General features: G+C 36.8%; 1 protein-coding gene across 1 annotated transcript in view; it reads left to right on the plus strand.

The window, feature by feature from the left end:
* Positions 1-3,465: 3,465 nt before the first annotated feature.
* The window catches only part of LOC128011621 (cadherin-like protein 26), a 57,826-nt gene continuing 33,649 nt past the window's right edge, over positions 3,466-27,642 (plus strand). The window contains exons 1-9 of the mRNA XM_052594253.1: positions 3,466-3,520; positions 5,309-5,352; positions 5,748-5,843; positions 6,005-6,160; positions 6,288-6,435; positions 11,641-11,813; positions 11,888-12,016; positions 14,787-14,969; positions 16,241-16,512. Of these exons, the coding sequence (XP_052450213.1) occupies positions 3,481-3,520; positions 5,309-5,352; positions 5,748-5,843; positions 6,005-6,160; positions 6,288-6,435; positions 11,641-11,813; positions 11,888-12,016; positions 14,787-14,969; positions 16,241-16,512 (1,241 nt within the window). The 5' untranslated portion in view covers positions 3,466-3,480. The remainder of the gene's footprint in view (positions 3,521-5,308; positions 5,353-5,747; positions 5,844-6,004; positions 6,161-6,287; positions 6,436-11,640; positions 11,814-11,887; positions 12,017-14,786; positions 14,970-16,240; positions 16,513-27,642) is intronic.

The following is a 27,642-nucleotide window of genomic DNA, read 5'->3' on the forward strand; positions in this document are numbered from 1 at the left end:
TAACAATCTTACTGTATTTACGTTTAGCATTAGCCAGCACTTTTAAATTTGCCAAGATGTCAGGCGCTCTGGCTCCCGGTAAACATTTGACTATGGTGGCTGGTGTCTCTATATTCACGTTCCGTACAATAGAATCGCCAATAACTAGAGCACTTTCATCAGGTTTCTCAGTGGGTGCATCACTGAGTGGGGAGAACCTGTTTAATGTTTTGATCGGAACAGAAGAGCGGTGTTTTGACCCACGACTACGCTGCCTCACCGTCACCCAGTTGCCCTGCTGCAGGGGCTCTGCTGGAACCGGACAATGTACAGGAATCCCTGAGCTAGACGCATCCAAAGCCATATCTAGAGCCCTAACATTCTTACTGTCCTCAATTAAAGTTTGGATGCGTGTCTCTAATTCTGAAATCTTCTCTGTCAGCCTAACTGTTTCCCTGCATTTATCACATGTGAATCCCTCATCAGCGACAGAGATAGATAAACTGTACATGTGGCAAGAGGTGCAAATAACAATTGTAGGAGAAGCCATTACTCACCGTGCTTGATGAAATATTCTTACTGCGGTTGTTTGATGAACTTGTGGAAAACTGCAGCGTGAGAGAGGAGAGGAGAGGAGAAAAGAAAACGCTAATGACAAGCTAACGAGTGCTAACGCTTTGCAGGTGTGCTGCAGTCACGGAAGAGTGAACGATCAAAGTTAATCTGATAAGATTGATCGGTAATATCAGAAATATGGTGTGAATTAAGTTATATTTTACAATTAAAAAAACAAACAAACAGACAGTGATAGTAAGAAAGATTATAGAGAAAAAATATATAAAATAACACATAGGTGAGAGATGTCTCCAGAAGACTCAGCTAACAATTCTCTGTGTTTCCCCTCCAGACAGCAGCGTGAGCTGAGCACCAAAGGAGGAAGAGAAGACTGAGCACTGGAAACCCCTCACGTTGGCTATTTTTCCTTACACCACCTTAATAAAATCCACCATTCGGGTATATGTATATATATATATATATATATATATATATATTTGATAGACGTGACGCCATTACGTCATCGCCCATGACGTCATTACGTCGAGCTTAAAAGAACCGATGAACTGTTTTTTTCAACCGGTTCATTAAATTGAACCGTCCGAAAGAACCAGTTCACGGAAAAGAATCGAACTTCTCATCAATAATAGACAATAAAAGAAATGGACACAGTGACCCCATTGGATTCAACCGAAAAAAAGGAAGTCAATTAGAAGCAAGCACTTCCTGGGGGTCGGGCGTACTGCGCAGACTCAAACTGAGCTTGATGACGTAAATGTCACATGAGCAACCTGTACGTCTTCTAATCGCTGTGCCAAGAGAAATCTGAATCACCCACCGAATCTTCCAGAGAAGGTGAGCGTGAACAGGAGCACATTTTGGTAACGTCCCTTGACTTTATGCCTCCAAGTCCCCCTGATAGCCTCATAGACAGTTAAAGATTGCCTGCGAGCTTCTCCTCCTGTCCATACGGTAATTTCTCTACCGTGCGACAGAGAGTCGCTGGTTATGACGCAATCGTTAGCCTATTTTTTACAAAAACTGCTTCTACGGGAACATAATGTTAGATAGAAGGTAATGAAGCCTTTTATACATTTTCTTGTTTCTTTAGAAATAATTAAAGGACAAATGGAGTCTTTGAAGGCCTCAGATGTAGTTATTCGCTGTCAAAGTGACACCAAAATGAATTGGAGTCAATGGAATTCTAACAGCAGGTGGGGGTCCGCTAGCCAATGGGGGCGCCCAGGGGTGCTTCAAAAAATATGAAAACCCTGCCCCCCGGGTAGAAGACACAAGCAAAGTAGAATGAACATAGAGAGATATTTAAATTAAAATATTGAATCAACTATAATTGTACCGATCTGATATGAATACCAGTGTTGGCATCGATACTATTGATATTTAGATAGATCGGCCCACCCGTACTGAGAGTGCAAGTGCAAGTCTGTAGACAGACCCTTTGTTGATGTTGAACGGATTGGAGTGTAAGGATGGGAAGTTCTGCTTTTTTTCAGAGAGCCGGCTCTTTTGGCTCAGCTCCCAAAGAAGAGCTGGCTCTTTCGACTACTGAATGACTCTTAATTAAGGATTTTTTTTGTAGGCCTTTATTTTACCATAACTTTGCAAAAAATAATGCTTTTTGTCTTTGTGTTTTATGAGAATCCTTATAATTGCCCTTATAATAAATCCACATAACTAGATCCAGACTCAAGCAAACAGTATTAATGTCCTCAGTGAAGATTGGCATTCAAAAAAATCAGATGCCTCAGCTTTGATGGACTGATCCTATTTATTTTTTCTGTGTTTATCTGCCCTGTTTTTGAGAAGATTCTCTCTGAATGAATCAATGTTACCACAGTCTCACCTCCATTAACGTTGTTACGACTCGTTAACTTGCAGTGGAGTGCCGCTTCACTTCATCCCCCTCTCTGTCAAAGGAAAAAAAAAATACTGGGAGCCAGCTCTTACTCGATACGAACCGGCTCTTCTTATTAATTACAAAGCATCGGGTCTTTTGCGCATGACCCATCACTAGAGTTCTGTGGATTGCTTGTGGATTATTGTGATGTTTTTATCAGTTGTTCAGACTCTCATTCTTACGACACCCATACACTACAGAGGATCCATTGATGTGCAAGTGATGTAATGCTACAATTCTACAAATCTATTGAAGTATCAAACTCATTTACATTACAAAAATTTTTACTAAATATTTTTTTATGTACATTGGCAAAATAAAGATAAAGCTGCAACAAACACATGAAAACACATTCCCACTCAGCCTATTTTGAGCATTTCTACAAAAAAACAAAAACAAAAAACAAATGTGTAGTGTGTATGTATGTATTTATGTATTTATATAAAGAAAAAAATAAATAATGTGAATAGCAAGCTCACCACAATGTTGTGGATGGTGAATGCCAGAGCAGTGATGTGTTAGTGATGTTATGGTGTTTTGGGTGGTTACTAGGAAAAAGTTAAAGAAGTAGATACATTTTTCAGACCACTTTTCACATGCGAACACACTTTTGTGCTACATACCACAGCATGTGGCTTGAGATGTAGTTCACGTCCTCCTCAGATAAACATGTCACTAAATACAGGTCCAGGCTTGAAACGGACATGAGGTGAATGTCGTTTGCATAAAGGTAGCAGAGTTGTATGTTTGATCTGCGCATAAATTCAAACACAGGCTCATTTCACTTGACAGATGGCAAGCCGAGCAGCCAGTTTGTCTTCTGTTAGCTGAAGAGAAAACCAAGGTGAAACCTCACTCGATGTTCACTGCAGAGTAGTAGCCACTCCCAGACTGCTGCCCTGAAGGGTTTTTGTATTGATAGTTGACTCATTGTATTGACAGGCACCGCTTGCGCACACACAAACACACACAGGCCATAGGTGCTGATCTGACATTTGGAGAGCGATTGCAAACAGAAGAGCAGCAGAATGACGAAGAGCACTTTATTCCTGATTCTACTTGCCGTGGGTAACCTTTAACCATTTCTATAGTGACAGATGACGTTTTTAAGTGATTTGTTTACCTGCAATGTTGCTTCCTTTTGTTTTCCATAGATTACTCTGTTAAACCATAGTTTACTTTGATTGGTTTTAATTCTAAAGACTTCTACGCTCTTAGAAATAAAGGTTCTTGGCATTGAAATGTCAAGTTTTATGTCTCATAAAAATATTATATTTGTGCGCGTATAGAGTCCTGCACGGGTTCTGGTACCCGCGGGTACAAATTTGGCTGAAACGGGTGAAAAATATATTTATATAAATAAATATATATATCAAAACAGTCACGTGCAAACGCAAAATAGGTCTACGTTCCACTTTAAAAAAAAAATCACAACCACGCGAACAGTTGCATGAGTCATTAACAGACGTCAAAGATCAGCCAGCTGTATATATATATATATACATATCCTATATGTGTGTGTGTATATATATATATATATATATATATATATATATATATATATATATATATATATATATATATATATACATACAGAATCTGAATTAAAATGTGTTTGATTTAAGCCTATTTCAAAATTTGTGTCATAAAATTATATCGCGCATACAGCTCAACTAACGCGATCGTTATTAAGGTGTTTAAACAACAATACACTTCCACTTGCATGTATTTGAGAATCGGAATATGAGATATTTAATTCCATAGCTAACACATTTGTGAATATGGGCCTAATCTAGGCTATTCAGGGTTGTTGTTGTTTTTTTAATTGCATCTGAAATGACTTTGTGCAGCTCTTATATGCGCTCTGGCGTAGATCCGCCTCTCGCGATGCTCAGCTGTGAATGATTAATAAATGTGTGCGTTCGACTTGAAGCACCTCAGACGGTGGTATGGTTCGCTCTTTGGTTGTTCTGTTTTCTTTCAGGATCAAAAATACAGCAAATGAAAGCGTTTATCTGTATTTCCGACTGATGAGAACTATGCATATACATTCATAAACCAGTCAATTTTGTATTTTATTATGAGATATTTTATTCTAATGTGATCAGTGACTCAAGCACTGATGGATCAAAGAGCACGTATTTCGACATTTGCAGTAAAAACGACAAATGCATTTAATACCAATATAGTCAAACGTCTGTTTACTCCATTAATAAAGGAGTCCAGACATTGGAAAAATATCAGTCCACATGCGTTTTATATTTAATATGAGGGAAATAGACATGAATGCATGCGTGACACAAAAATATTCAGGTAGCAAAATATTTTTTTAGTAATTCTGTCAATTACACTAAGGTTAGCCTATTACATTGTCTGCTGTATATTTGCTTTTATTTATTAAATACGGGCAATTGATTGATAAAACATTGATCAAAATTAAGATAAAATGTATAAAAAACTAATATCTTTTAAAAGGGTTTTCCATAAATAACTTCTGTTTGACCTGGCAATAAAATTCGAAAAAAGTGTGTCTAATGTGATTGGCTTAACTGATTTGATTTCGGGTGCGGGTCAGGTGTCGGTTCTATTTTAAGCGGGTCGGGTCGGGTGCGGATTTTAATTAGTGCTGCTGTCAGAAAACGGGTCGGATGCGGTTTTAAGCACTGCGGGTACGGGCGGGTGCGGATTTACAAAATCGTACCCGTGCAGCTCTCTGGCGTAAACCTGACAGTGATACGTATTAATCTTTTTTCAGGCACTTAGAACGGTTTCTATTCATTCTCTTGTTTGTTTGTTTATTTATTGTATGTTCATTCATTAGTATCACCCTGTTTTTTGTCTATTCATCAACTTGAGTGGCAGCTTCCAGCAAAAAAGATACCAACAATCGGGAAAAGAGGGTAATGTCAGACCATATCAGCATGTAATGTCCCACAGTTTAAAATCCAACTTATCATCAGACCACAATAAAGGACTTAATTTAGATTTAGATACACATATATTACATAATGTAAGTAAAAATTAAATGTAAAAAAAAAAAAGTATCTTTGACTCCATCAAATATAAAGTTAAAAAAATCAGGATATGGATAATTTTAAGTATTAGCGATTGTTTTTATAACTTAATATGTAAACTCTGTCCTCACAAATAATAAAGGAATTTTATTTATTTATTATTTAACTTTAGTTCTGTAGCCTGTTTCAGAATCAGAGCAGTGTTCTGTTTGAACCAGAAGAAGTTTGTCTGTAGCTTTTAGCATTACTGATCACTCATTATATCTCTGTCTATCTCAAAGGATGCTGTTCTTATTCGATCAAAGAGAAGATGGGTTCTGTCCACTATTGATCTGGAAGAGAACATGCCAGGACCGTATCCTTCTATAGTAACAGTGGTAACTTTACTCCTGTCCTGTCTGGATCTAAGATCTGAGTAGATGCATAGATACCAGGAATTAAGAGCTTGAACAATTTTAATAATGGATGCAAGTAAATGATCATAAATTAGACTGTATGTGTAGATGATTCTCATGTATTTTTGTTTAATTGATGCTAGCTGTTCAATGACAAAAAGCAGGGCAACACCTTCAAGTTCCGCATCAGTGGAGATGGAGTGACAAAAGACCCAGTTGGTTTGTTCAGCATTGATGAAAACAGCGGGGATGTATATGTACACCAGCCCATCGACAGGGAAATAAACCCCATTTTCCATGTAAGACAAAAAAAAAAAAAAAAAAAAATTGTTGAGCTTTTCATGACACTAATGCTACCAACAGGAAGGACTGCTTCAGTTTTTATGTATTGATATGGTTCATTTGGACTTCTTGTTTCTTTTGTAGATTGACTGTGATGTGCTGGACAGGCGGACTGGCATCGCAGTGGACAAAACGGTGTCAATTAATGTAGAAATAAAGGACAAGAATGACAATAGTCCTCAGTTCACTCCAAGCAATATCCGTGTACGTGTTCCTGAGAACGCTCCTGAAGGTGTGTGTGTGCGTGTGAATTTTTGAATTTTTGTACATAAATGGTACATATGTGTACCTCCTGAAAGAGTACCAACCCACTGAAATTTTTTTTAATATCTCTATTTGGCGACACAGAAATTACAAAATCTAATGCTGTTAGGGCTGTGCAAAAAATCGAATGTGATTTTCATGCGCATCTCATCAGCAAAGACACTAAAAGTATATCTCCAGCACATGCGTTCAGATCAGTGTTGCCAGGTTTTCACAACAAATCCTGCCCAGATGCTTCTCGAAACTAGTCCAAAACTAGCCCAATCGCGCTTCCAGGAGGTTAAATATCACGTTATTGGTATTGAGAGTGAGGAGTCACATGCCGATTTGGGTTGATTTGGAAGGGGTCAGAGCCGGTCCGCCATGATGGTAGGACACGCTATCGGTTGCCAGTGGTAACGCCTTCAAAACTTCACAGAGGCGCGACTAAACATTTCAGAGCACTTTCATTTTTGCACATTATGTCGGCGGAACAGATCCAGATGGATCTACGAATACGAGAAAGAAAAGGAAGAAAGTAAAGCAATGCAAAGAGATAAGGCGAAAGAAAGGGGACCCTAAAGGAACAAGCTCACACCAAGCGCACAACAGCGGTATTTGGAGAAGCTCTCAGGCATCCAAAATATCGACCCATACGAGCTCCCTGCAGCGGCACAGAGTCCATGCCCACATATGGACATTGTGAATTATATTGTTTACGATGTAAGTCACCTTGCATTCACGCTGTTAATGGCTTTAATCTAACCAGGACATTTACATCTTGCAATCACACATTTAACTACCCTAGCCAACCCTGAACTGGTTTGTCCACTTTGCAGCCCCCAACAAAAAAACCTGGTACAATATGTTTCATTGGGCTGAAATCAAATTATAACTAAACTTACACAGCTTTAGCCTACATCAAAACATGTTGGAAACGTTTGTGTACATTGAACCTCTCGTGAACATCTATTGTTTACAAAACAGTCACATTTTATTAGGTTGTCATTTTGGTCAAGAAGTGTCTGCTAAATGCAATGTAATTACAACACACTAAAACGCATGTGAATAAACTTACTTTGGCCAGTACAACGTTGCTTCATCACTTGGAGGCTTGTAGTGTCCTGCACCAAGCCACAGCAGAAAGCCTCGTAACTTTCCAAAGACTTTTGGCTTTTAAACTCCTGAACTGTGTAGTAACTTACACCAAAAACAAGATAATTCACAATGTCCATATACAGTATTGTTCAAAATAATAGCAGTACAATGTGACTAACCAGAATAATCAAGGTTTTTCGTATATTTATTTATTGCTACGTGGCAAACAAGTTACCAGTAGGTTCAGTAGATTCTCAGAAAACAAATGAGACCCAGCATTCATGATATGCACGCTCTTAAGGCTGTGCAATTGGGCAATTAGTTGAATTAGTTGAAAGGGGTGTGTTCAAAAAAATAGCAGTGTGGCATTCAATCACTGAGGTCATCAATTTTGTGAAGAAACAGGTGTGAATCAGGTGGCCCCTATTTAAGGATGAAGCCAACACTTGTTGAACATGCATTTGAAAGCTGAGGAAAATGGGTCGTTCAAGACATTGTTCAGAAGAACAGCGTACTTTGATTAAAAAGTTGATTAGAGAGGGGAAAACCTATAAAGAGGTGCAAAAAATGATAGGCTGTTCAGCTAAAATGATCTCCAATGCCTTAAAATGGAGAGCAAAACCAGAGAGACGTGGAAGAAAACGGAAGACAACCATCAAAATGGATAGAAGAATAACCAGAATGGCAAAGGCTCAGCCAATGATCACCTCCAGGATGATCAAAGACAGTCTGGAGTTACCTGTAAGTACTGTGACAGTTAGAAGACGTCTGTGTGAAGCTAATCTATTTTCAAGAATCCCCGCAAAGTCCCTCTGTTAAAAAAAAGGCATCTGCAGAAGAGGTTACAATTTGCCAAAGAACACATCAACTGGCCTAAAGAGAAATGGAGGAACATTTTGTGGACTGATGAGAGTAAAATTGTTCTTTTTGGATCCAAGGGCCACAGGCAGTTTGTGAGACGACCCCCAAACTCTGAATTCAAGCCACAGTACACAGTGAAGACAGTGAAGCATGGAGGTGCAAGCATCATGATATGGGCATGTTTCTCCTACTATGGTGTTGGGCCTATTTATCGCATACCAGGGATCATGGATCAGTTTGCATATGTTAAAATACTTGAAGAGGTCATGTTGCCCTATGCTGAAGAGGACATGCCCTTGAAATGGTTGTTTCAACAAGACAATGACCCAAAACACACTAGTAAACGGGCAAAGTCTTGGTTCCAAACCAACAAAATTAATGTTATGGAGTGGCCAGCCCAATCTCCAGACCTTAATCCAATTGAGAACTTGTGGGGTGATATCAAAAATGCTGTTTCTGAAGCAAAACCAAGAAATGTGAATGAATTGTGGAATGTTGTTAAAGAATCATGGAGTGGAATAACAGCTGAGAGGTGCCACAAGTTGGTTGACTCCATGCCACACAGATGTCAAGCAGTTTTAAAAAACTGTGGTCATACAACTAAATATTAGTTTAGTGATTCACAGGATTGCTAAATCCCAGAAAAAAAAATGTTTGTACAAAAGAGTTTTGAGTTTGTACAGTCAAAGGTAGACACTGCTATTTTTTTGAACACACCCCTTTCAACTAATTGCCCAATTGCACAGCCTTAAGAGCGTGCATATCATGAATGCTGGGTCTTGTTTGTTTTCTGACAATCTACTGAACCTACTGGTAACTTGTTTGCCACGTAGCAATAAAAAATATACTAAAAACCTTGATTATTCTGGTTAGTCACATTGTACTGCTATTATTTTGAACAATACTGTATGTGCATGGAGGTAAATGATCCAGGTCTCTGTGCCATTCCGCTGCAGGGAGCTCGTACGGGTCGATATTTTGGATGTTTCAGAGCTTCTCCAAATACCGCTGTTTTGCGCTTGGTGTAACCTAAAAAAAACGATTCCATTTTTCCTATGTATCGTGTGAGGTACTGTAGCAGTTTTTAACACAGCAGTAACTTCCATGCATGGTAAAACAGTGCAGAATTGCAAAAACTTCCTCTACTACCAAGTTAACAACACACACAAACAATCAAGCTTTGCCGCCGGTGTCCTGCCAACATGGCAGAGACCAGTGTTGCCAGATTGGAAATGTCCAAGTATCGTACCAGAAGTTCTAAATTATCGTATTTGGAACAAAATTATCGTACATGAGTCAAAAGAGTTATTTATCTATTCTAAACCAACAACATTTTGACACGACCTGCAAATGACCACAATAGATAAGGCGTATTGTTGGACGGAAGCAGTGAAACAAAATACTATCCCATTATTGTCAGTGACTGTTTGCGTCGCGGCGCATATTAAAACATATTAAAATGATTTTTAACACTTGCTTTGTCGTGTTCAGTGAAGAAGGAATTCAGCTGTTGCTGCCTGGTGCAGTTAACTCCACATCTGAGCTGCTGTCATCGGAATTAGAGCTGTAATCGCCTTAAAAGTTAGGCCCGACAGGAGTACATTTTGTACAAGTACATTTTGATTGACAGCTTTTTTAAAGCCCGAACCTGTTTACAGCCCGACATTATTCAAATGTGCGCACACACACAGCTCTTTTGCCTTTTGTCAAGAATGAGTCATTTATACATGTTTTAACATAATTTATTCATAACTAACGTAGACTAGACCACTTGGAAGTTGGAATAAAGAAATAAAATAAGTCCTCTGTCACATCGTAACATCTCGGCAAATCATAGGCTCATTTAGCCTATAAATAGACCAACGCACCAATAAAAACGAGTCATTTAAAAAGATAATTAAATTAATATACATTTTAAATTAAGATGGGTATTTGGCAATAACGAAATTAAGATAAAGGCTCCGCCGGATTTGCTTCATACTAGCAGATGATATTTAATAAAAGAATAATGCCAACATTAGCATAAATACTCTGTCCACATTATGCATTTAAGCATATGCATATATTAATGAATATTTAGTTATCATTTGAAAAACCAATACTCACAGAGATTAGGCTAGATCTACATGTTTTTGTGGAGGAAAATGAATGAATCCACTGTAGATGTCTTCAGCGCGTTCCTGCGCTCACTGATGGTGCATCATTATTCATTCATAATTCTCATTATAAACATGGTCCAAACTTTTCCACACATCAGACTTTTTTCTTTAGTTGCTGGTGCAACCAAAACGTAATCACCAGAGGCAAGCCTCCGCTACACATATTCAGCATCCATTTTTGCATCTTTCTCATGCTAATCGAAACACATCATATGACCGCTCGTTTACCTCGCAAACCGGAGCACGATTCCGGGCCCGGCCAAAGCCCGCATCAGATGATATAAATTAAGCCCGAACCCGAAAAAGGCAATGATCTTCAGCTCTAATCGGAATCCTGCGTGTTGCCAGATGTTGAGCGGTTCTTGCTGTCATGGACAGCAACTAGTGCTCATTGGCTTTAAAGCAGGGCACTCTCCTGCATTCGTAACACACCCTCAGGTGCACACGAACGCATTTAGACTGTCTGTAATGAGCCAATTTCTTGTATGAGTAAAGAAGCCCTATGACTGCAACTAGCCTACTATCATTTAAATTTTCATAAAATTCTGAAATTATTGTAGATTACGGGATTTTTTTCATTATTGATCGTACATCGTACAGAGGTAAAAATTATCGTACAAATACGATAATTATCGTACGTCTGGCAACACTGCCGGAGACTGTGATATCCAGGGGAGGGGCTCTGTGCTATGAAGACAACTCCTTCGAACCGCGGACATGAAAAACAACCGCAGACTTGGCAACACTGGTTCAGTTGGAGCGGCAGTTACTACACAGAGCCGTAGTCTACTGACAACTAACACAAAATCGCTTTCATAATCGACAAAGAATTGCCAGCGATTTTGTATAGATTTTCAGGGAATTATGGCTCTGTGTAGTAAATGCCAACCAGAAGTCTTACCGTTGTTGATCTTTTCAAATTAAATGATTAATAGTGATATTTAAACATACAAACACTTTTAAAAGTCAAAACCTGCTCCCCAGTCCAAGAGAAGCAGTTATTGAAACTAAACTGTTAAAAGTAAACATTAAGCAGAGAGCTTGTTTTCTCTTTCTAATCATCCTTGTTTTAATAGGTGTAGTCCAAGCAACATTACAAGCTCATGACATTGATTTGAAGGATACTCCTAATTCCCAGTTCACTATGACGGTGGTGTCACAAGACCCTGCCTCACCAAAATTTACCCTGAAGGACTTACCTAACTCTACAACCAAACAGCTCGCCTTCACAGGATGCTTTGATTATGATGTGAGTAACTAATGTTGAATGCATATTTTCAGTATTTTTCAGTATTTCTAATCTCTTCTATCCCCATATTTTAGAAAGCAAAACAGTATAAAGTGCTAGTTGAAGCAAGGGATCAAGGCAGACCTACAATGTCTTCAACTGCAACTGTTTTTCTGGATATCACTGATTCCAACACCCATCCCCCAGAGTTCAGTTCCACCACGGTGAGTCAGACTAGTCACACAATCCCATTTCATATGCACTAGAGGATACAGGGTGGGTTATTTAAAAAAAAAAAAAAAAAAAAAAAAAAAAAAAAAAAGATTGATGAGGGTAATAAAAGCCATCTGTTCTGGACACCTATTTTTTTGTACTCAGAAAAGAGTAAAAATGGTGTTAAAGTTGTTACAAATGAAATAAAAAGAAAATTAGGTTACTGGTTATTTATGTAAAACAACTAAACAAGTCAAAAACTATCAGATACGTTCGTTAAGCAACATGTGTCCAAGAATGTAGCATTACAATTTAAAAAGGTGTTAGAGTTTTGTTACCAGTTAGAAAATAAATCTAGGTTACAAAGTTTATATCATTTGTACCTTACCTCAAACTAAAAAAAGAAGAGAACGTAAAGCGAATGTAAAGCAATGATACAAACCAGGAAAGTTAGAACCACATATGGTCAACAATCATTCTTTTATAAAGCAGCGAACCTTTGGAATATTCTTCCAAAGGAAATTATCTCATGCACAAACTATAGTACATTTACACGCCTGTCCAAACAGTGGTTATTATTAAAGCAAACCTGTACGCACTGAATTGACTGTGATATGAATGATGTAAATTCTGAGTGAGTGAGTAAGTGAGTGAGTAATAGATTCCTGAAGTAGAGTGTGTTTTTATGATGCGAGTAAAGTAATGATTTTATGTATTGTTCTGTATATGTTTTATGAACTTTTGTACGTAGGGCCTATAACATCTACCTTTCCAGGGACTGCGGGAGGAAATTAGCATTTTTTGCTATAACCTGGCACATTACATCTCTTCTTTTTTAGACTAATGTTTTTTCTGTGCATTGTCCCTGATCAAATAAAAATAAATTCAAATTCAAATTCAGTTGGCGTTTGTCACGCCGGTTGAAAAGTTAAAACAAAAGAAAAAAAAGAGGTATGCATTTACACGGATCTAAAAGAAAATACATCAGACAAGATACTTGTCAAAACGATGTTTTACTCTACTACTAAATACAATTTTAAAAATCTAGACTTTGTTACAGACAGAGAGTTAAACAAAAGAAAAAAACATCTCCCAGCAGAGCTTGTGACCCTTCCGGCAGATCGACCTCACGCGTGGCTGCCAAACTCAGAATACTTACATCCGGTCCCACTCAAGCCACTTCTTCTTCTTCTTTGACGCAAAGCTTTAGGTGCATTTACCGCCACCTACAGGGCAGGAGTGTCAAGCATTGACGTTAATGAAAACTAACTCAAAAATAAGATATAATAAATACAAAAATAAATAAATAAATAATAATAATAATAATAAACTTAGTAGTGATTCTTTAAATCCTGTTTATCAACTCGGTATCTTTGAGATAATTAATCTGTGAAACATTTATATAGTCACATCTTTATTTAACAATTTCTAAAATGAGATCTGATTTAGTTCTATATTAAGTGCTTCTGTAAGTTGTAATCTTTTGTTGTCATATTTTTGACATTTTATCAAAATAGGTTCAACTGTTTCAGGAAGATTATATTTAACACAAAGTCTAGACTCATGTTTCCTCTTGTAAATAATGATTGATTAAGTGCAATGTGTCCAAATCTATGGCGAGATATTATGATGTCTTCCTTTCTATTTCCAAAAACTCTCCTCTCATTTCCAACTGTTCTTTGAATATTATATCAATGTCGTCCTTTATTATCACCACCCCATTTAATTTGCCTCGTATCTTTTAATGTTTTTAATTAGCCCTTTTATTTCTAATTTACTCATTGGCGTATTAAATTCTATATCTGATGTTTTAATGTTTTTATCTGATCCACTACTAATTACCTTCTATTCCTTTATATGCAGGTATCCATACAGAATAAATATTTGTTTTTGTTTGTATTCTGAACAAACTCTGTAAAATGACTGACAAAATGTCTTGTCTAGTTCAAGATTTGCCACTCTTTAAACTTGATAGTGCTGAAAATGAGTCTGAACATATGACTACTTTAGGTATACTAATGTCTTCAACCCACTGAAGAGACAAAAATATGGCAATTATTTTTGTAGTACAGACTGACAGATGATTAGATGTTCTTTTTGCTAATCTATACCTAACCCTTGGAACATATATTGCTGCTGCTGCATGTCCTGTTTCAGGATCTTTAGATACATCTGTGTATACATGTGTGAGTTACTTTAAAACTAGGTTAGCCTATATGATTATTATTATTTTTTTTTTATCTTAACAAAAGTCCTTGTTTTATTTTATTTTTATAAGCCACTCACACTTACTTTAGTAGCCTAAATCATTTAATATGTCTTTTATTTTGTCAATATTAACTTCTGGCATACATTCATAAATGTATGTTTTTCAAAAATCCCCCACGTTTATTGCGTTTATTGCGAGGAATTAGTGATATTTTTGGAGACGTTAAAAGGAATGAAAATTCCCAAAGCAAGATTTTTGTATTCTTCATTAGAGGACTTTGGTTTCTTAATGTGAAAATCTGTTACTCCCCTACTTTTTCTTTATCTTTATATACAGTACAGTGTCAAAAGGAAATAAGCAAATGGATGAATCATAATTTTGATGAGCAGCAAATTAGGAGTTAACTGAGGCAAAAATCATAGTTGATGGCTTGTTAATTCCGAGAATTGAACTTTAAAACAAATATTTAAAACAAATAACATGTTAGCTCGGTTTACCCTTAATAAATACTATGATTTTTTTAAGTGGCTTTTTATAGAATGAGATCTGATATGATATACTGTGTGTAACAGTACAATACTGAGGTGATGGAAATGGGATTGAAGGAGATCTTAAGAATCGGCATCAACGACAAGGACACACCGAACACGCCTGGTTCAAGAGCAGTGTTCTCCATCCTGAAGGGCAATGAGGAAGGAAATTATAAGATTGAGACAGACCCCAAAACCAATGAAGGTGTGCTGTCTGTTATCAAGGTAAATAACACTGTTCTCTTGAAATATTTCATACACTTCTTAGAAAACCTTTAAGAAATAGTTCACTGAAAAGTGAAAGATCTGTCATCATAAGGGCCGGATTATCCAATGGGCACAGGCACTTAGGACCCAAGCGAGGGGAAGAAAAAAAAAATTGGGAGTGTCTTTACACTAAGTGCAAATAGTGCACTTTTTGATGACTCATCATTTAATCACATTAATGTTAATCCAACCCTCTTTGAGTTTCTTTCTTCTGTTGAGCACAAAAGAGGATATTGGAGAAATTTTAAGAGATGCTGCCTCCCATTGACTTCCATGGTCCATTTCTTTTTCAAACTATGGAAGACAATTGCTGTTTCCAAATTCAGGGTCTACATCCTTCGGAGGACTCATTTGAAGGATGTTACGTCACAGCGCCGCGACGAAGGCTGTCCAAATTCGTAGGATCCTTCAAATGCGGCCCACAAATGCGTCCTCCTTTTCCCCGAATTGGAAGGATGGGTGTGGTGGATCCTTTCGCGTCCTACCTATCCCATACTTCTTTTCTGCAGGACGAAGCGAGCGGTAGCGGAGTGGGGGAGGAGTATTATTTTCAATGTTTTTTAAAAACTGGCTTTTCACAAATATATATTTTCAGTGGTTTTCTAGTTAGGCATTTTGTTTTAGTGTTAAGCATTTTTTTTTTACATTTGTGCGTGTATATGTAAATAAATAAAAAAAAAGTTTACTTTCGTAAACTAGCTTCTTCCTTACTGCCTGTGTGAATATCCCCTTACACACAGCTTATTTGTTAGTGATTGAAGCTGTTTTTAACGCTTCTAAGGACGAAAGAGCAGACAGAAGTGTTTATAAAGCTCCGGGGAGAGAACGATGAGCTCTTCACCCGCGTCTTGCTTGGCGCTGTCATGGTTGCTAGGCAACAGGATATGAGCAACGGGTAAGGGAGGGAACTGAAAGAAGGGTAGGCTGTCCAAATTCACAAACACCGACTTCCGGATTTTGCGGTCGTCGGAGGACCCATCCTCCTTCAACCGGGTAGGAAGGATCCTAAGGAGGATGCAGACCCTGAATTTGGACACAGCTAATGTCTACTCTAAACTGTTCTTTATCGGGTAAATTCTATAAAAAGAGATACAGACTTCAAAGATTTACACTCCTATTCATCAAAGTTACTTCTTTCGTCTATTAGTTTTACATTTGGACAGTGGGTTTAAAAACTGGACTGAATTAGAAAAAAATGGACAGCTTTGAATATGCTTGTTTTTTCACAGGGGAAGAATTTTGAGAAAACTGAGACCACAGAGCTGGAGATAGCAGTCGAGAACGAGGAGAAATTATTTCAGTGTGTTGATGGAAAGCCTGTAACAGGCCCCTCACCAAAACCAAACACTGCCAAAGTGTCCGTGAAAGTCATTGATATGAACGATGCCCCCGTGTTTAAGAAACAAGTAGAAAAAGTCTACCGCAATGAAAACGGACCTCCAGGAGATGTGTTGTTAGTGCCCGAGGTCAAAGATGAGGACTCGGACGTCAGCAAACTCAGGTGAGGTTGAGCTGCACAGCATCAAATTACCCATCAGTTAAAATATCAAATCAAATTATATTATATTATAACATGTAAAATGCTTCTATCTTCTCTACACTTCAGAATTGATCCAGCTGCTTCTGTCTTCTGTCTCGTCAACACTAAAAACCAGTAACCCAGTGCCACTGGAAGCCATGCATGCTCTTGTCATCACACCGCTCCACCATGAATGAAAAAGAGAAAAGAATGCTTTCCAGAAGTTGTTTTGCTTTATTATAAGTTTTTTGGCAAAGTCTAATCTGGCCTTGTTTGCAGTTTGTGGTGAAGCCTCTGTATTTGCTCTGGTGACGTCTTCTCTTGATTGTATACTTTGACAGTGACACGTCTGTCTCCATGACAGTGTTATTCTCTTGGCTGGATGTTGTGAAAGGGTTTTTCTTTACCATAGAGAGAATTCTACGATCATCCACCACTGTTGTCCTTCGTGGACATCCCAGCCTTTTTATGTTGCTGAGCTCACTAGTGCTTTCTTTTATTTCTCAGATTATACCAAATTGTTGATTCAGCCATTCCTATGTTCCTTCTTTCTGATGGATTTGGAAATAATGTAAATTGTTTGTCTCTGTTGTATAGAGAGATCCTTTGACCACATGATGTGGTTTACAGCAACAGCTTCCAAATGCAAATGACACACTTCAACTCCAGAACATTTACATGCTTAACTGATGTAGAAATAATGAAGGAATAGTCCACATCTGTCCATGAAATGACTTTTCAGTCAACTGTCCAATTACCCAAGGTCCCTTTAAAAAGGGGGCAAGTACATATTAAAGAGCTGTAATTCATTAACCTTTCCTCCAACTGTGATGAGAATATCGTCAAATTAAAGCTCAAAGTGTGCACTTTTAGCCCATAATCATTATATAACTTGTATATGTACAGTATATAATATGTAACTTGAATGTTTTGGTCAGCAGCTAAAATAATACAATTTGTGCATGCGTCCAACTGGACAGGACTGTATAGTCTCTTGAGAACCACAGGAATTAATTAATAATTAAACATATAATGAAATACATTATGGTATGAAAGATAATAAAATTCTTTACCACCTTTTTTTGACACAATAAACAAAGGCAGTGTGGACAGTAGAGGGCAGTAAAGAGCCATCGACTTCACTCTCTTTATGACCTTTATTTGCTAATATATGGTCCAAAGCTTTTTAAGTTCACGTAGTTACTACAAGTTTCACTGCAGATAAAAATAATTATCTATTCAAATATTACACGCACACATACAATTTTATATTATTATCATCATTGTTGTTGTTGTTTTTGTTGTTACAATACAAATAAAAAGATTGGGGTGTTATTTTCTTTTTTTAAGAAAAATTATCTTTTGATCAAAGCTACAGTGAAAACTGAGTTTTTAGCATCAATACACCATGCATTCTGGTTTGCTGCTCAATAAATATTTATTACTGTTATCTGATAACAGTTGAAATAAATGTTTGTGAATTTCTAAGACGACAAGTGTAAATTAAAAGACATGAAATAGTTCTTATCAATAAACTCTTATTAGTTGATAGCCAAATGCAACAATTATATATGTAAATTGTCAAACTCAAACTCAAAATTATTCCTTGTCAGTTTTTGAAGTCATTCTGAATAAGGTATTCGGCGTCAGGCACACCCCTAATTATTGCATTACATATTTTAATTTTACATGCAACATAGATAAGGTCATAGAAAGTAGCAGCTACATGCAATATTGTAATCCTAAAAACCACGTTGTACCTATGTGCATGTCTCTCGAGTAGTCGATTGTTTTCGACAGCGTCAATTAGTGGTTGAAGTGGTCGATCACTCGACTGCTCGACTAGTCTATGCAAGCCCGGTTTCCCGATAACGATTGATCTTAGAGCTTAAGAGCGTTTTCTACGAGTAATTTTGCAATCGTTCGTTATTGTTTCATGTGCGTTTCCCAACAATGCACTTAACACAGTTGCACGTATCTGTGCTTTAAGTGCTAATTAGGAGTTGCTATCAGTTTGTCAGGTGCTGTAATGTCACGCTATAGAATGGCTCTTAATTGTAGTACACGATTGTTTATTGACGTTAACTTAATGCTGCGTTCCAGACAGACAACTTGGATATACTAACTATAAAACAATACAATATTATAGTCTATAATATTATACTTTACATAATAATATATAACATACTTTATATATGTACTATGTTAGGTAAAAAAAAAAATGTTAGGCTGAATGCACTGTCAAGTCGCTTTGGATAAAATCGTCTGCTAAATGCTAAAAATTATTTAAATTAATTTATGTATACACAGTATAGAGAGAGAGGGAGACGTTATTTCTGATCAAACACATAGCTGGTATTTGTGCACTTCAGCAAGTCATTTACATATTTTTCCCCCCAGTCTTTGAAACGTTTCGTACATTTCTTATTTTGCTCTTTTTTTATTTCTTTTTTTTGTTCAGTCATTTAATTTAAATATGCATTTCTATATTTCTGCCCTTTTTAATAATTTCATTTATGAATTAATTAATTAATTTGAACAAAAATAAGAAAACAAGTCATAAATTGTACAATAAAGCAAAATCAAATCCTTACATTATAATCACATTGCACTTAAATAAAATTAAAAGTGCAATCTTCCAATATATATATATATATATATATATATATATATATATATATATATATATATATATATATATATATATATATATATATATATACACACAGTACAGACCAAAAGTTTCAAGAGGTAGTCACCTGAAATGGTCTTCCAACAGTCTTGAAGGAGTTCCCCGAGAGATGCTTAGCACTTGTTGGCCCTTTTGCCTTCAGTCTGCGGTCCAGCTCACCCCTAAACCATCTGAATTGGGTTCAGGTCCGGTGACTGTGGAGGCCAGGTCATCTGGTGCAGCACCCCATCACTCTCCTTCTTGCTCAAATAGCCCTTGATGCCTTCAGTGGGACTCTACAAATTTCATAGTCATGAAAATAAAGAAAACTCTTTGAATGAGAAGGTGTGTAGTAGAGGATTAATTAATTAATGAGGATTAAAACAGAATATGGTTTTCACTTATGATAAAATGATAAATCTAAATGTATAGGATACTGTAATAAAAAGATGAATTACTCCTTTTTTCCCCTTGATCACTTTTATGATTTAATAAGATGCAGATGAGTGTACAGAGTGTTATGCTCCCTTTATGTTATATTTATTTTTTTATTCAACTGTAAGCTTGAAAATGTCTATCTTTTATTGTCATTGCGGAAAACTATTTGATAAGTTTAGACTACAGTGTCTGAGAAATGCATTTGCGATAGTCTGTCAGTGTTACAACACACATTCTCTTATCATAATCTCATCTAATATCTGTGTGTAGTCAGTGCTGGCAAACAACATGTCACATAAAAAAAAAAAAAAAAAAAACATGAGACAGCCTCACCTAGTTCTCTGACTACATAGGATAAACTATCCTGTCTTTTGTTTCATTATCCTTGGCACTGAGGGTGTGAGATAGGCAGTGCAGGTGTTTTCTAAAGGGGAGTTTAAAAAATGAGAAACACACTAACAGCGTGTTTTAGAGTAACCGGTAACACAATAGAACGGGTGTGTTAAATAATTTCCTTAAGGCTAAATGACCAACCTGTGTCTTGACACAAAACAGACACACATCTTTTGTAATATTCTAAACTAATGCATCTCACAAGATCGGTTGCAAAAGTCCAGAGCTGAAATCTAGAAAAAAAAAAAAAAAAAACTCAAATATAAGTTTAACATTTTTAAATGCATCTCATACTCCCGAATTGTGTTAAAATGTTGAGGACTTTATTATTGTGAAATGTGGAAAACAGTATTTGAATGTGCAGGCGTGCCGTTTAACTGGCTGTGTGTAACTGTAAAATCAAATAACTACTCAGAACAGGTTTATGAAGATATCACTGTCACCATATAAATGAATGAAAATATATAGTTTATATATATATATTACTGTGTGTGCCTCTATGTAAACAAGCGCTATACTGCGGTAACTATTCGGGAGAAAATTTGTACAATCGTCATTGAATTACTGTCAGTATGCCTTTGTCCTTTTTATTTGCCACGAGAATTTCCCCAAATTTTTATAACCATTGTTTTCATAAACTTTCATCTGAATGCTAACGACACCATTGCATCGAACATTGTATCTGATGTTGTTCAAGGACTTCAGAATATCTCACCAGAGGCGCTGAATTTTATTTTGGGAGATATTAATTATGTGTCACTTAAAAAGACCCTGCCACATTTCTATCAATACATCACAGGCCCAACAAGATAAAATAAGATCATAAGCTGGATCTCTGTTATGGGACTATAAAGGGGGCATATAAGTCTGTATTGTCAGCTTTGGGATCCGCTGACCACAATTGTGTGCAGCTCCTTCTTATATATAGACCCTTATTCAAGAGAGGTCCAAAGACTCTTTCGCCCGTCTGCAAGGGTGCTTCGATTGTACGGATTGGAGAGGTGTTCAAAGACTCTCGTGAACATATTGACGAACTGACTGATGTTGTATGTTCATATATAACCTTTTGTGAGGATATGATTGTGCCTACACATAAATGTAATGCAGTGGTGTCAAAAGTATTGGCATTCATTACTCAAGTAGAAGTATAGATACTAGGGTTTAAAAAGACTTTTGTAGAAGTTGAAGTATCAACTCAAGCTTTTTACTCAAGTAAAAGTGTAAAAGTACTGGTTTAAAAAACTACTTAAAGTATAAAAGTAAAAGTAATGTAAGGGAAAAAATGCCATTAAGAACAAAAGCTTGGGCCGTGCCACAGGGGCCTATTGTGCACTACCCCACCTCCTAAAAAAAAAACATTTTTCTAAAGGCCATAATGACTATAATGTTATATTAAAATGTTCATGTTGAAAAATTTGGGATGCACTATAGGCTACCTCTTTCAGCCGCATATATGCCCATTGAAAATGAACGCATTTTAGTACAATGCAAATACATTAAAGTACTAGAGATATGATGACTAGTTGCCAGCAAGTATTGTTATGGTGCAAAAAGTCAAACTTCAGAGGCATGTCATCAATAACCTTTAATGGAATGTAAATGTACATCCAAGCTTAGCTGCAGGAATCTCGAGGGCAAATGGACAAGAACAATGGTGCAGGCTTAGTAACAATTACACTTCTAAGGTTGTCTATATACAATAAACATTACAGTGCTGTCAAAATGAATGATCAATCCAAGTGAGTAATCAAAACTAAAAATGAAAAATAACTCATAATCCTGATATCTTCTTGATTGATAGCTTCTTGTATTTGGTACATACGTCTGCTATGTCCAGAGTGGGAGGGGTAACGAGTTACAAAGTCGGTATAGCCTACTTATCACAACATTGTCAATCGCGTCATCAATCGCAAACGATAATTTATTCAAACGTCTCGCTACCGAACTACCTACAATAGCTTAATTTGCGGAGGAAGAAGAGAAAGTACTCATTTGGTAAATGAGCCAGTGAGAAATAATAACTTTTAAGTAAGGTCCAGTGCCTTTTTGATACTTTTATAATGGTACTGGTGCCTAAACCAATACTTTAAAAAAAAAGAACCACAAAAAAAAAAACTATGGATAACATTACAGAACATTACAAATATTTAAAATAAATCCATAACTTTCACCTTGGATGCTCTCATTTTCCAAGATGTCCCTCCCTTAATCTAAGGCTAAAAAATGTCATTTACAATCTGGGTCATTATTTAATACAAAAGCACACATAATGTTTGTACTGTATCTCTGTCACTCACTCTGATATTTAGTTAAGATGAGTGCTGTCTGTCACTGTCTTTAATCAGTTCTGTGAATTACTGTACAGTCATTCTTTATAAAGTAGCTACAATGTCGTTTTTAAAATACAGTACTGTGCAAAAGTCTTATGGAAAAGAAAAAATAGTATTTTCACCCCAAAAAAGGGTTTTAAGCCAGTTATTCATATTTTTTGCTGCAGTGTGTCAGTAGGAAATATCAGTTTGCCATTAATTTTAATAATAATCTAGTGCGATTTTGAATGCACAAGCAGTCTGACAACTGATATTTTCTAGTGACACACTACAGCAAAATATATAAATAGCCGAACACCATTCTTTTAAGTGAAAATACTAACGTGCCTGACTTTTGCACAGAAGTGTATGTATAAAGTACGTATGATTAAATTAAGTATATTTAAATAAGTGTAATTAAAGTATGTGTTTGTTGTGTTAAGGGCTAGATTGTCGCTGGAGGAAACGGCTGTGGTGTGATGAACTGTGACAAGCGATAGATGAGATGAGAAAGCGACTGCTTCTTCGTGACCTTTTGTAAACCGTATTTATGACAAAAAACTGCACAGATACGGACATTCTAACAATCTATCGATAAACACACACACCTTGTGTCCTCTGTCTCTGTTTGAGCTCACGTCTGCGGATTGAAGAGCGCGCTGAAAGACGGAGAGGAGACCGGTCTGATGCCGGTTTCATATGAAATTTAAGCGAACTGACTCTGAGGCGATCGGATACCGGCTCCATACCCAACCCTACTTTTAAGAAATATATTTTTTGTTAAAAAATAAAACAAAACTGGCTATGTCCTTGCTGGAGTGTGATGTGATCTGTGTCATGTCCAGGTGCGATGGATTGCCTACAAACCAATAGGGTGTCGGAATGGTAGGGTAGAGTGGGGGAAAACGCCCCCCTTAAGGAAAATGTGACATCATAGTGAAACAAAACATAAATGTGACTAGAATTTGCCATCCCGGTTTTGAGTGACTATGGCAGGAATTATTCACCAAATATTAAAATTGCTCAGCCTTCATAATTAATTAGTTTTTGGCTGAAAATATTTTTTGTACAAAGGGGGCGTTTTGCCCCAGCGGTGGGGTAAAATGCCCCCTTTCTTACAAACCAGTTTGCTTCATAGATCAACAGCAAAATGAACAGACTAATTTTTAATCTCTAAAAGTAAATCGCTCTGATGGCATTTTGTATAGCTTGCTCTGTATAAGCACCACGGTTACTTTTTCTTTTATATGTCCGCATCTATATGGAGAGAAAAAATACATATATGAGGTTGAGATTTCTACACTAGGCCTTTAAGGGGATTGATAATTGATGTATTTGTTCACCACTATCACCAAGACAAACAGAAAACATAAATAAATATTCAACTTATAAATTTGTATATTTATGTAGTGAAATACATTCAATAAATGCATTAAAAGACACTATGTTTTATCATTGGGTCACCTAACCACCTTCCATCAGTGAGCTAACTGTGCTATCAAGCTAGCCTAATGCTCACTTGAGGTATTTTTTTTTTTCTTTTGTTCAAATATTTTGATTTTACCACCTAGTTATACTTCATTAAGTGTAAAACAAAGGATTTGATAGAAAGAAATATGTTATCATAGTAATTATGATGGAGAGAAACTATGCCATCTGGGGGGCGTTTTACCCCTCAGCGTAGGGGGCGTTTTACCCCACAACCTATGACTTTTTCAAAAAATGTTTAATTTTTTTAATATAATTATATTCCTTATAAATAACATATCTTCTCAAACTACATAGTTCACTATTCATCTATCATATATCACTGTGATATCCTGCAGAACAATATTCTCTTAATTATTATATTATATTATATTATTATAAATTAATCTTATTTCACTTGTTTACTAATATCTGAAAATTATAGCGCTAACCATGTAATCCTCTTCTCTTCAAATACGTCGCTGGTGTCAGCTTCTCCAAGGAGATTTGTTTATCCCCGTAGTCAAACGCAGTGCATAGCAACAGTGAAAATGTATATTGACTCCCTGTAGTGGTTATTTTGGGAAAAACAGGTGGGGGGCGTTTTCCCCCACTCTACCCTATATGTTTATACTTCTCATCCAACCACAATCCAATTCACTCCATCCGGAAGGCGCGATTTATCTGGATAGGGTTTATTTTATTTTATTTTTAATGATGACAAGCCGGAATGAAAACAAGCCGAAATGAAATAGCAGTAACGAAGCTATTTTTTAAAATGTAAGGAGTAGAAAGTACAGATACTTGCGTGAAAATGTAAGGAGTAGAAGTAAAAAGTCGGCTGAAAAATAATTACTCGAGTAAAGTATAGATACCCCAAATTTCTACTTAAGTACAGTAACGAAGTATTTGTACTTCGTTACTTGACACCTCTGATGTAATGTTTAGAGAGGGCAATAGCGAGGAAAGAGGTTAGAACGGAGAGCCTTAAAGCTAAGCAAGCATACAACGTTAAGTTAGAAAATAATTTAGCAGACAATAATTTAGGCTCAGCGTGGTCTGGTATGAAGAAAATTGTGGGATTACAGCATAACGTGAAGAAGAGCACTTTGTGTATTGATGGTTTTAGATCAAATGATCTTAATAGGTTTTATTCAAGATTTGAAAGTTTTGATTTTAAAGGTGAAGTAGAAGAATTGCGATGCCTGTGTAAGGATGATTCCCACATAGTCTGGGAGAATATTAAAGCACTGTGCAAAGCAATTAACTTCAATATTTTCTGATAGTTTTAATTGGTCACTACGGGAACAGAAGGTACCTAGCCTGTGGAAAAAGTTTACTATTAGTACTCCTGTTCCCAAATGCAATAACCCTAAAGTGTTAAAGGATCTGAGGCCAGTTGCCCTCACCTCCTTAATGAAATCATTTGAGAAATTGGTGAAGTCTGAGATTTTGTGTAAAACTGGACAAGCCCTCGATCCTATGCAATTTGCATATAGAGCGAATAGAAGTGTTGAGGATGCTTCACTTATGTTGTTAAACTTACTGACTAAGCATCTGGAGGGGACAAATACGCATGAAAGGCTGTTGTTCATTGACTTCTCTTCTGATTTTAACACTATACAGCCTCATATTCTGGCCAGAAGATTGCTAGAGTATTACAAGTTGAACCACAACTTAGTGGGATGTAGGGTGACCACCCGTCCCGCATTGCGCGTGCGCGCACAGCGTTTGAAGACCAATTCATGAGTCCCACAAATTGAGACTGTGTCACTCATAATCAATCCTTGCTCAAAAAAAGTTGCTCGCTCTATATCCTTGAGCCCCAGGCAGCCAAACGAACATTACTTGACAATTCAGCACGCTACTGTACTGTCAACACACCCACCCCTCAGTTGAACTGCTGACTAGGTTGTTGTCAACTTTTTCGTTGTTGTCATGACAGCGCACGCACGTGCATACCAGACACACTGGGAAGGAACTTTTAGATGCATGCTTTCCAATTCGAAAAATGGAGAAAGAGACTCTGAGGCACGGCCATCATCAATTAAAAAAGTGAAGGTGTGTCCTGTTTCAAACTGTTTTTTTTTTTTTCATGCACCTGCCTTTACTAACATGCAAGTTCACCATCCTTCCTCCCCCTTCTCGTTCCGTGAACCTCTGGAGTTGTGAGTTTAGACTTTTTTTTTAAACTGTTCCTGTGGTGTTGAGCAACTACAATTCATTTTAATCCTATAATTTTATATTATAATTTATTTAAAGTGAATTCATTGGAATGAAAAATAAATAAAATTAAATAGCTAAAGTAAATCGTAAAAAAAGTCGTAAAGTAAAAAAGTGGAAGTGCATTTGTCAATTCTGTCATGAGCATACATCAGCAGTTACACATGTTTAGGGGAATAGGGCATCATTAATATACCATGTAAGGTGGAATGTGCTAGAAATGGGTAAACCACTATCAGAGAGTCTGCCCATGGGGTGGGCACATTGTCCCTCAGAAACATTTGGTGGGAACATTGTCCCTCAGAAACATACCCCTTGTCCCCCCTTGGGCTTATTAGCAGGTGGTCACCCTAGTGGGATGGATACTGGACTTTTTAACTAACAGAATGGAGAGGGTAAAAGTGAATGGTAGCTTCTCATATGTATTATGTTTATCCACAGGATCCCCTCATGGCTGAGTTCTTTCACCATTACTATATATTTTGTACACCAATATGTGTCAAACCTTACATGAAAACAGGATATCTATTAAGTTTGCTGATAGTGATAGTGAGCCTGCTCCAGGGGAAAGAGTCTGGTCACAGTCCAGTTGTGGATGATTTTGTGACTGAAAGACATGATCATTGATTTTAGAACAGCGAGTAGGATAATTGGAGTAAATCAGCAGAATTTGGGAAATATTTATACAAATCAGCTGTACCAGAAAGCAAGTGTTGTCTTGAATGATCGGTCACATCCCTTAAGGAATGACTTTCAGTTACTTCCTTCTGGTCGTTGGTTTGTTAGATATACTTTTGTTCCAGTGGCAATTGAAATTTTAAATAATATGAGTAAGAAAGATGTTTTAGTATTTGATAGTTAATTTGGACAGAGGATGTGTTTGTGTCATGGTGCAGCCTGTTTTATGTCTGTTTTATGTTTTCTATGTTTCATTTTGGATGACTGAATTTACCTGCGGGTATGAAATAAAGATAACTTGAACTTGACCTTGAGTTCCTAGGATAGCAAAGTCCACTAAAGGAGGCAGAGCTTTTTCACATTTGGCTCCCAAATAGCCTTCCTGATAATGTTCGGGGTTCAGACACACTCTCTCTGTTTAAATCTAGATTAAAAACACATCTCTTTCGCCAAGCATTAAAAATAATGCATCTCATTATTTGTGACTGCAGTGGTATCAGATCAAATGCACATTATTATTCTTTATCTTTGGATTAACTAATTAATTTTGCTTTGTTGGAACAGCAGCTATCCTAATGATGTCTCTATTTGTTTCTATGTTTTGCCACGGGATGTAGGATTTACACAAGCTTCAGTCTGGATCCAGAACACCTGAGAAGAGATGATGCTGACCCTCAGAGGACCTCAGATGATGCTAACCCTGAATCAACAAACAGAACCAACAAATATTGCTACGAGTGTGATTGCATCATAAAATAATTGCTGTTAATAATGTTCATCATCTGGCTGGCTACGTCTTGTATTAATTTTTCTGAAAAAATCCTGTCATATGCACATAAACTGACAGTCACCACTTATAAGCTCCTACTAAATATTGTAGAAATGTAATTTTCTGTAAAGTTTCTTTGTAATGATTTGTATCGTAAAAAACGC

The sequence above is a fragment of the Carassius gibelio genome, chromosome B23 (assembly GCF_023724105.1).
Source record: "Carassius gibelio isolate Cgi1373 ecotype wild population from Czech Republic chromosome B23, carGib1.2-hapl.c, whole genome shotgun sequence".
NCBI lineage: Eukaryota > Metazoa > Chordata > Actinopteri > Cypriniformes > Cyprinidae > Carassius > Carassius gibelio.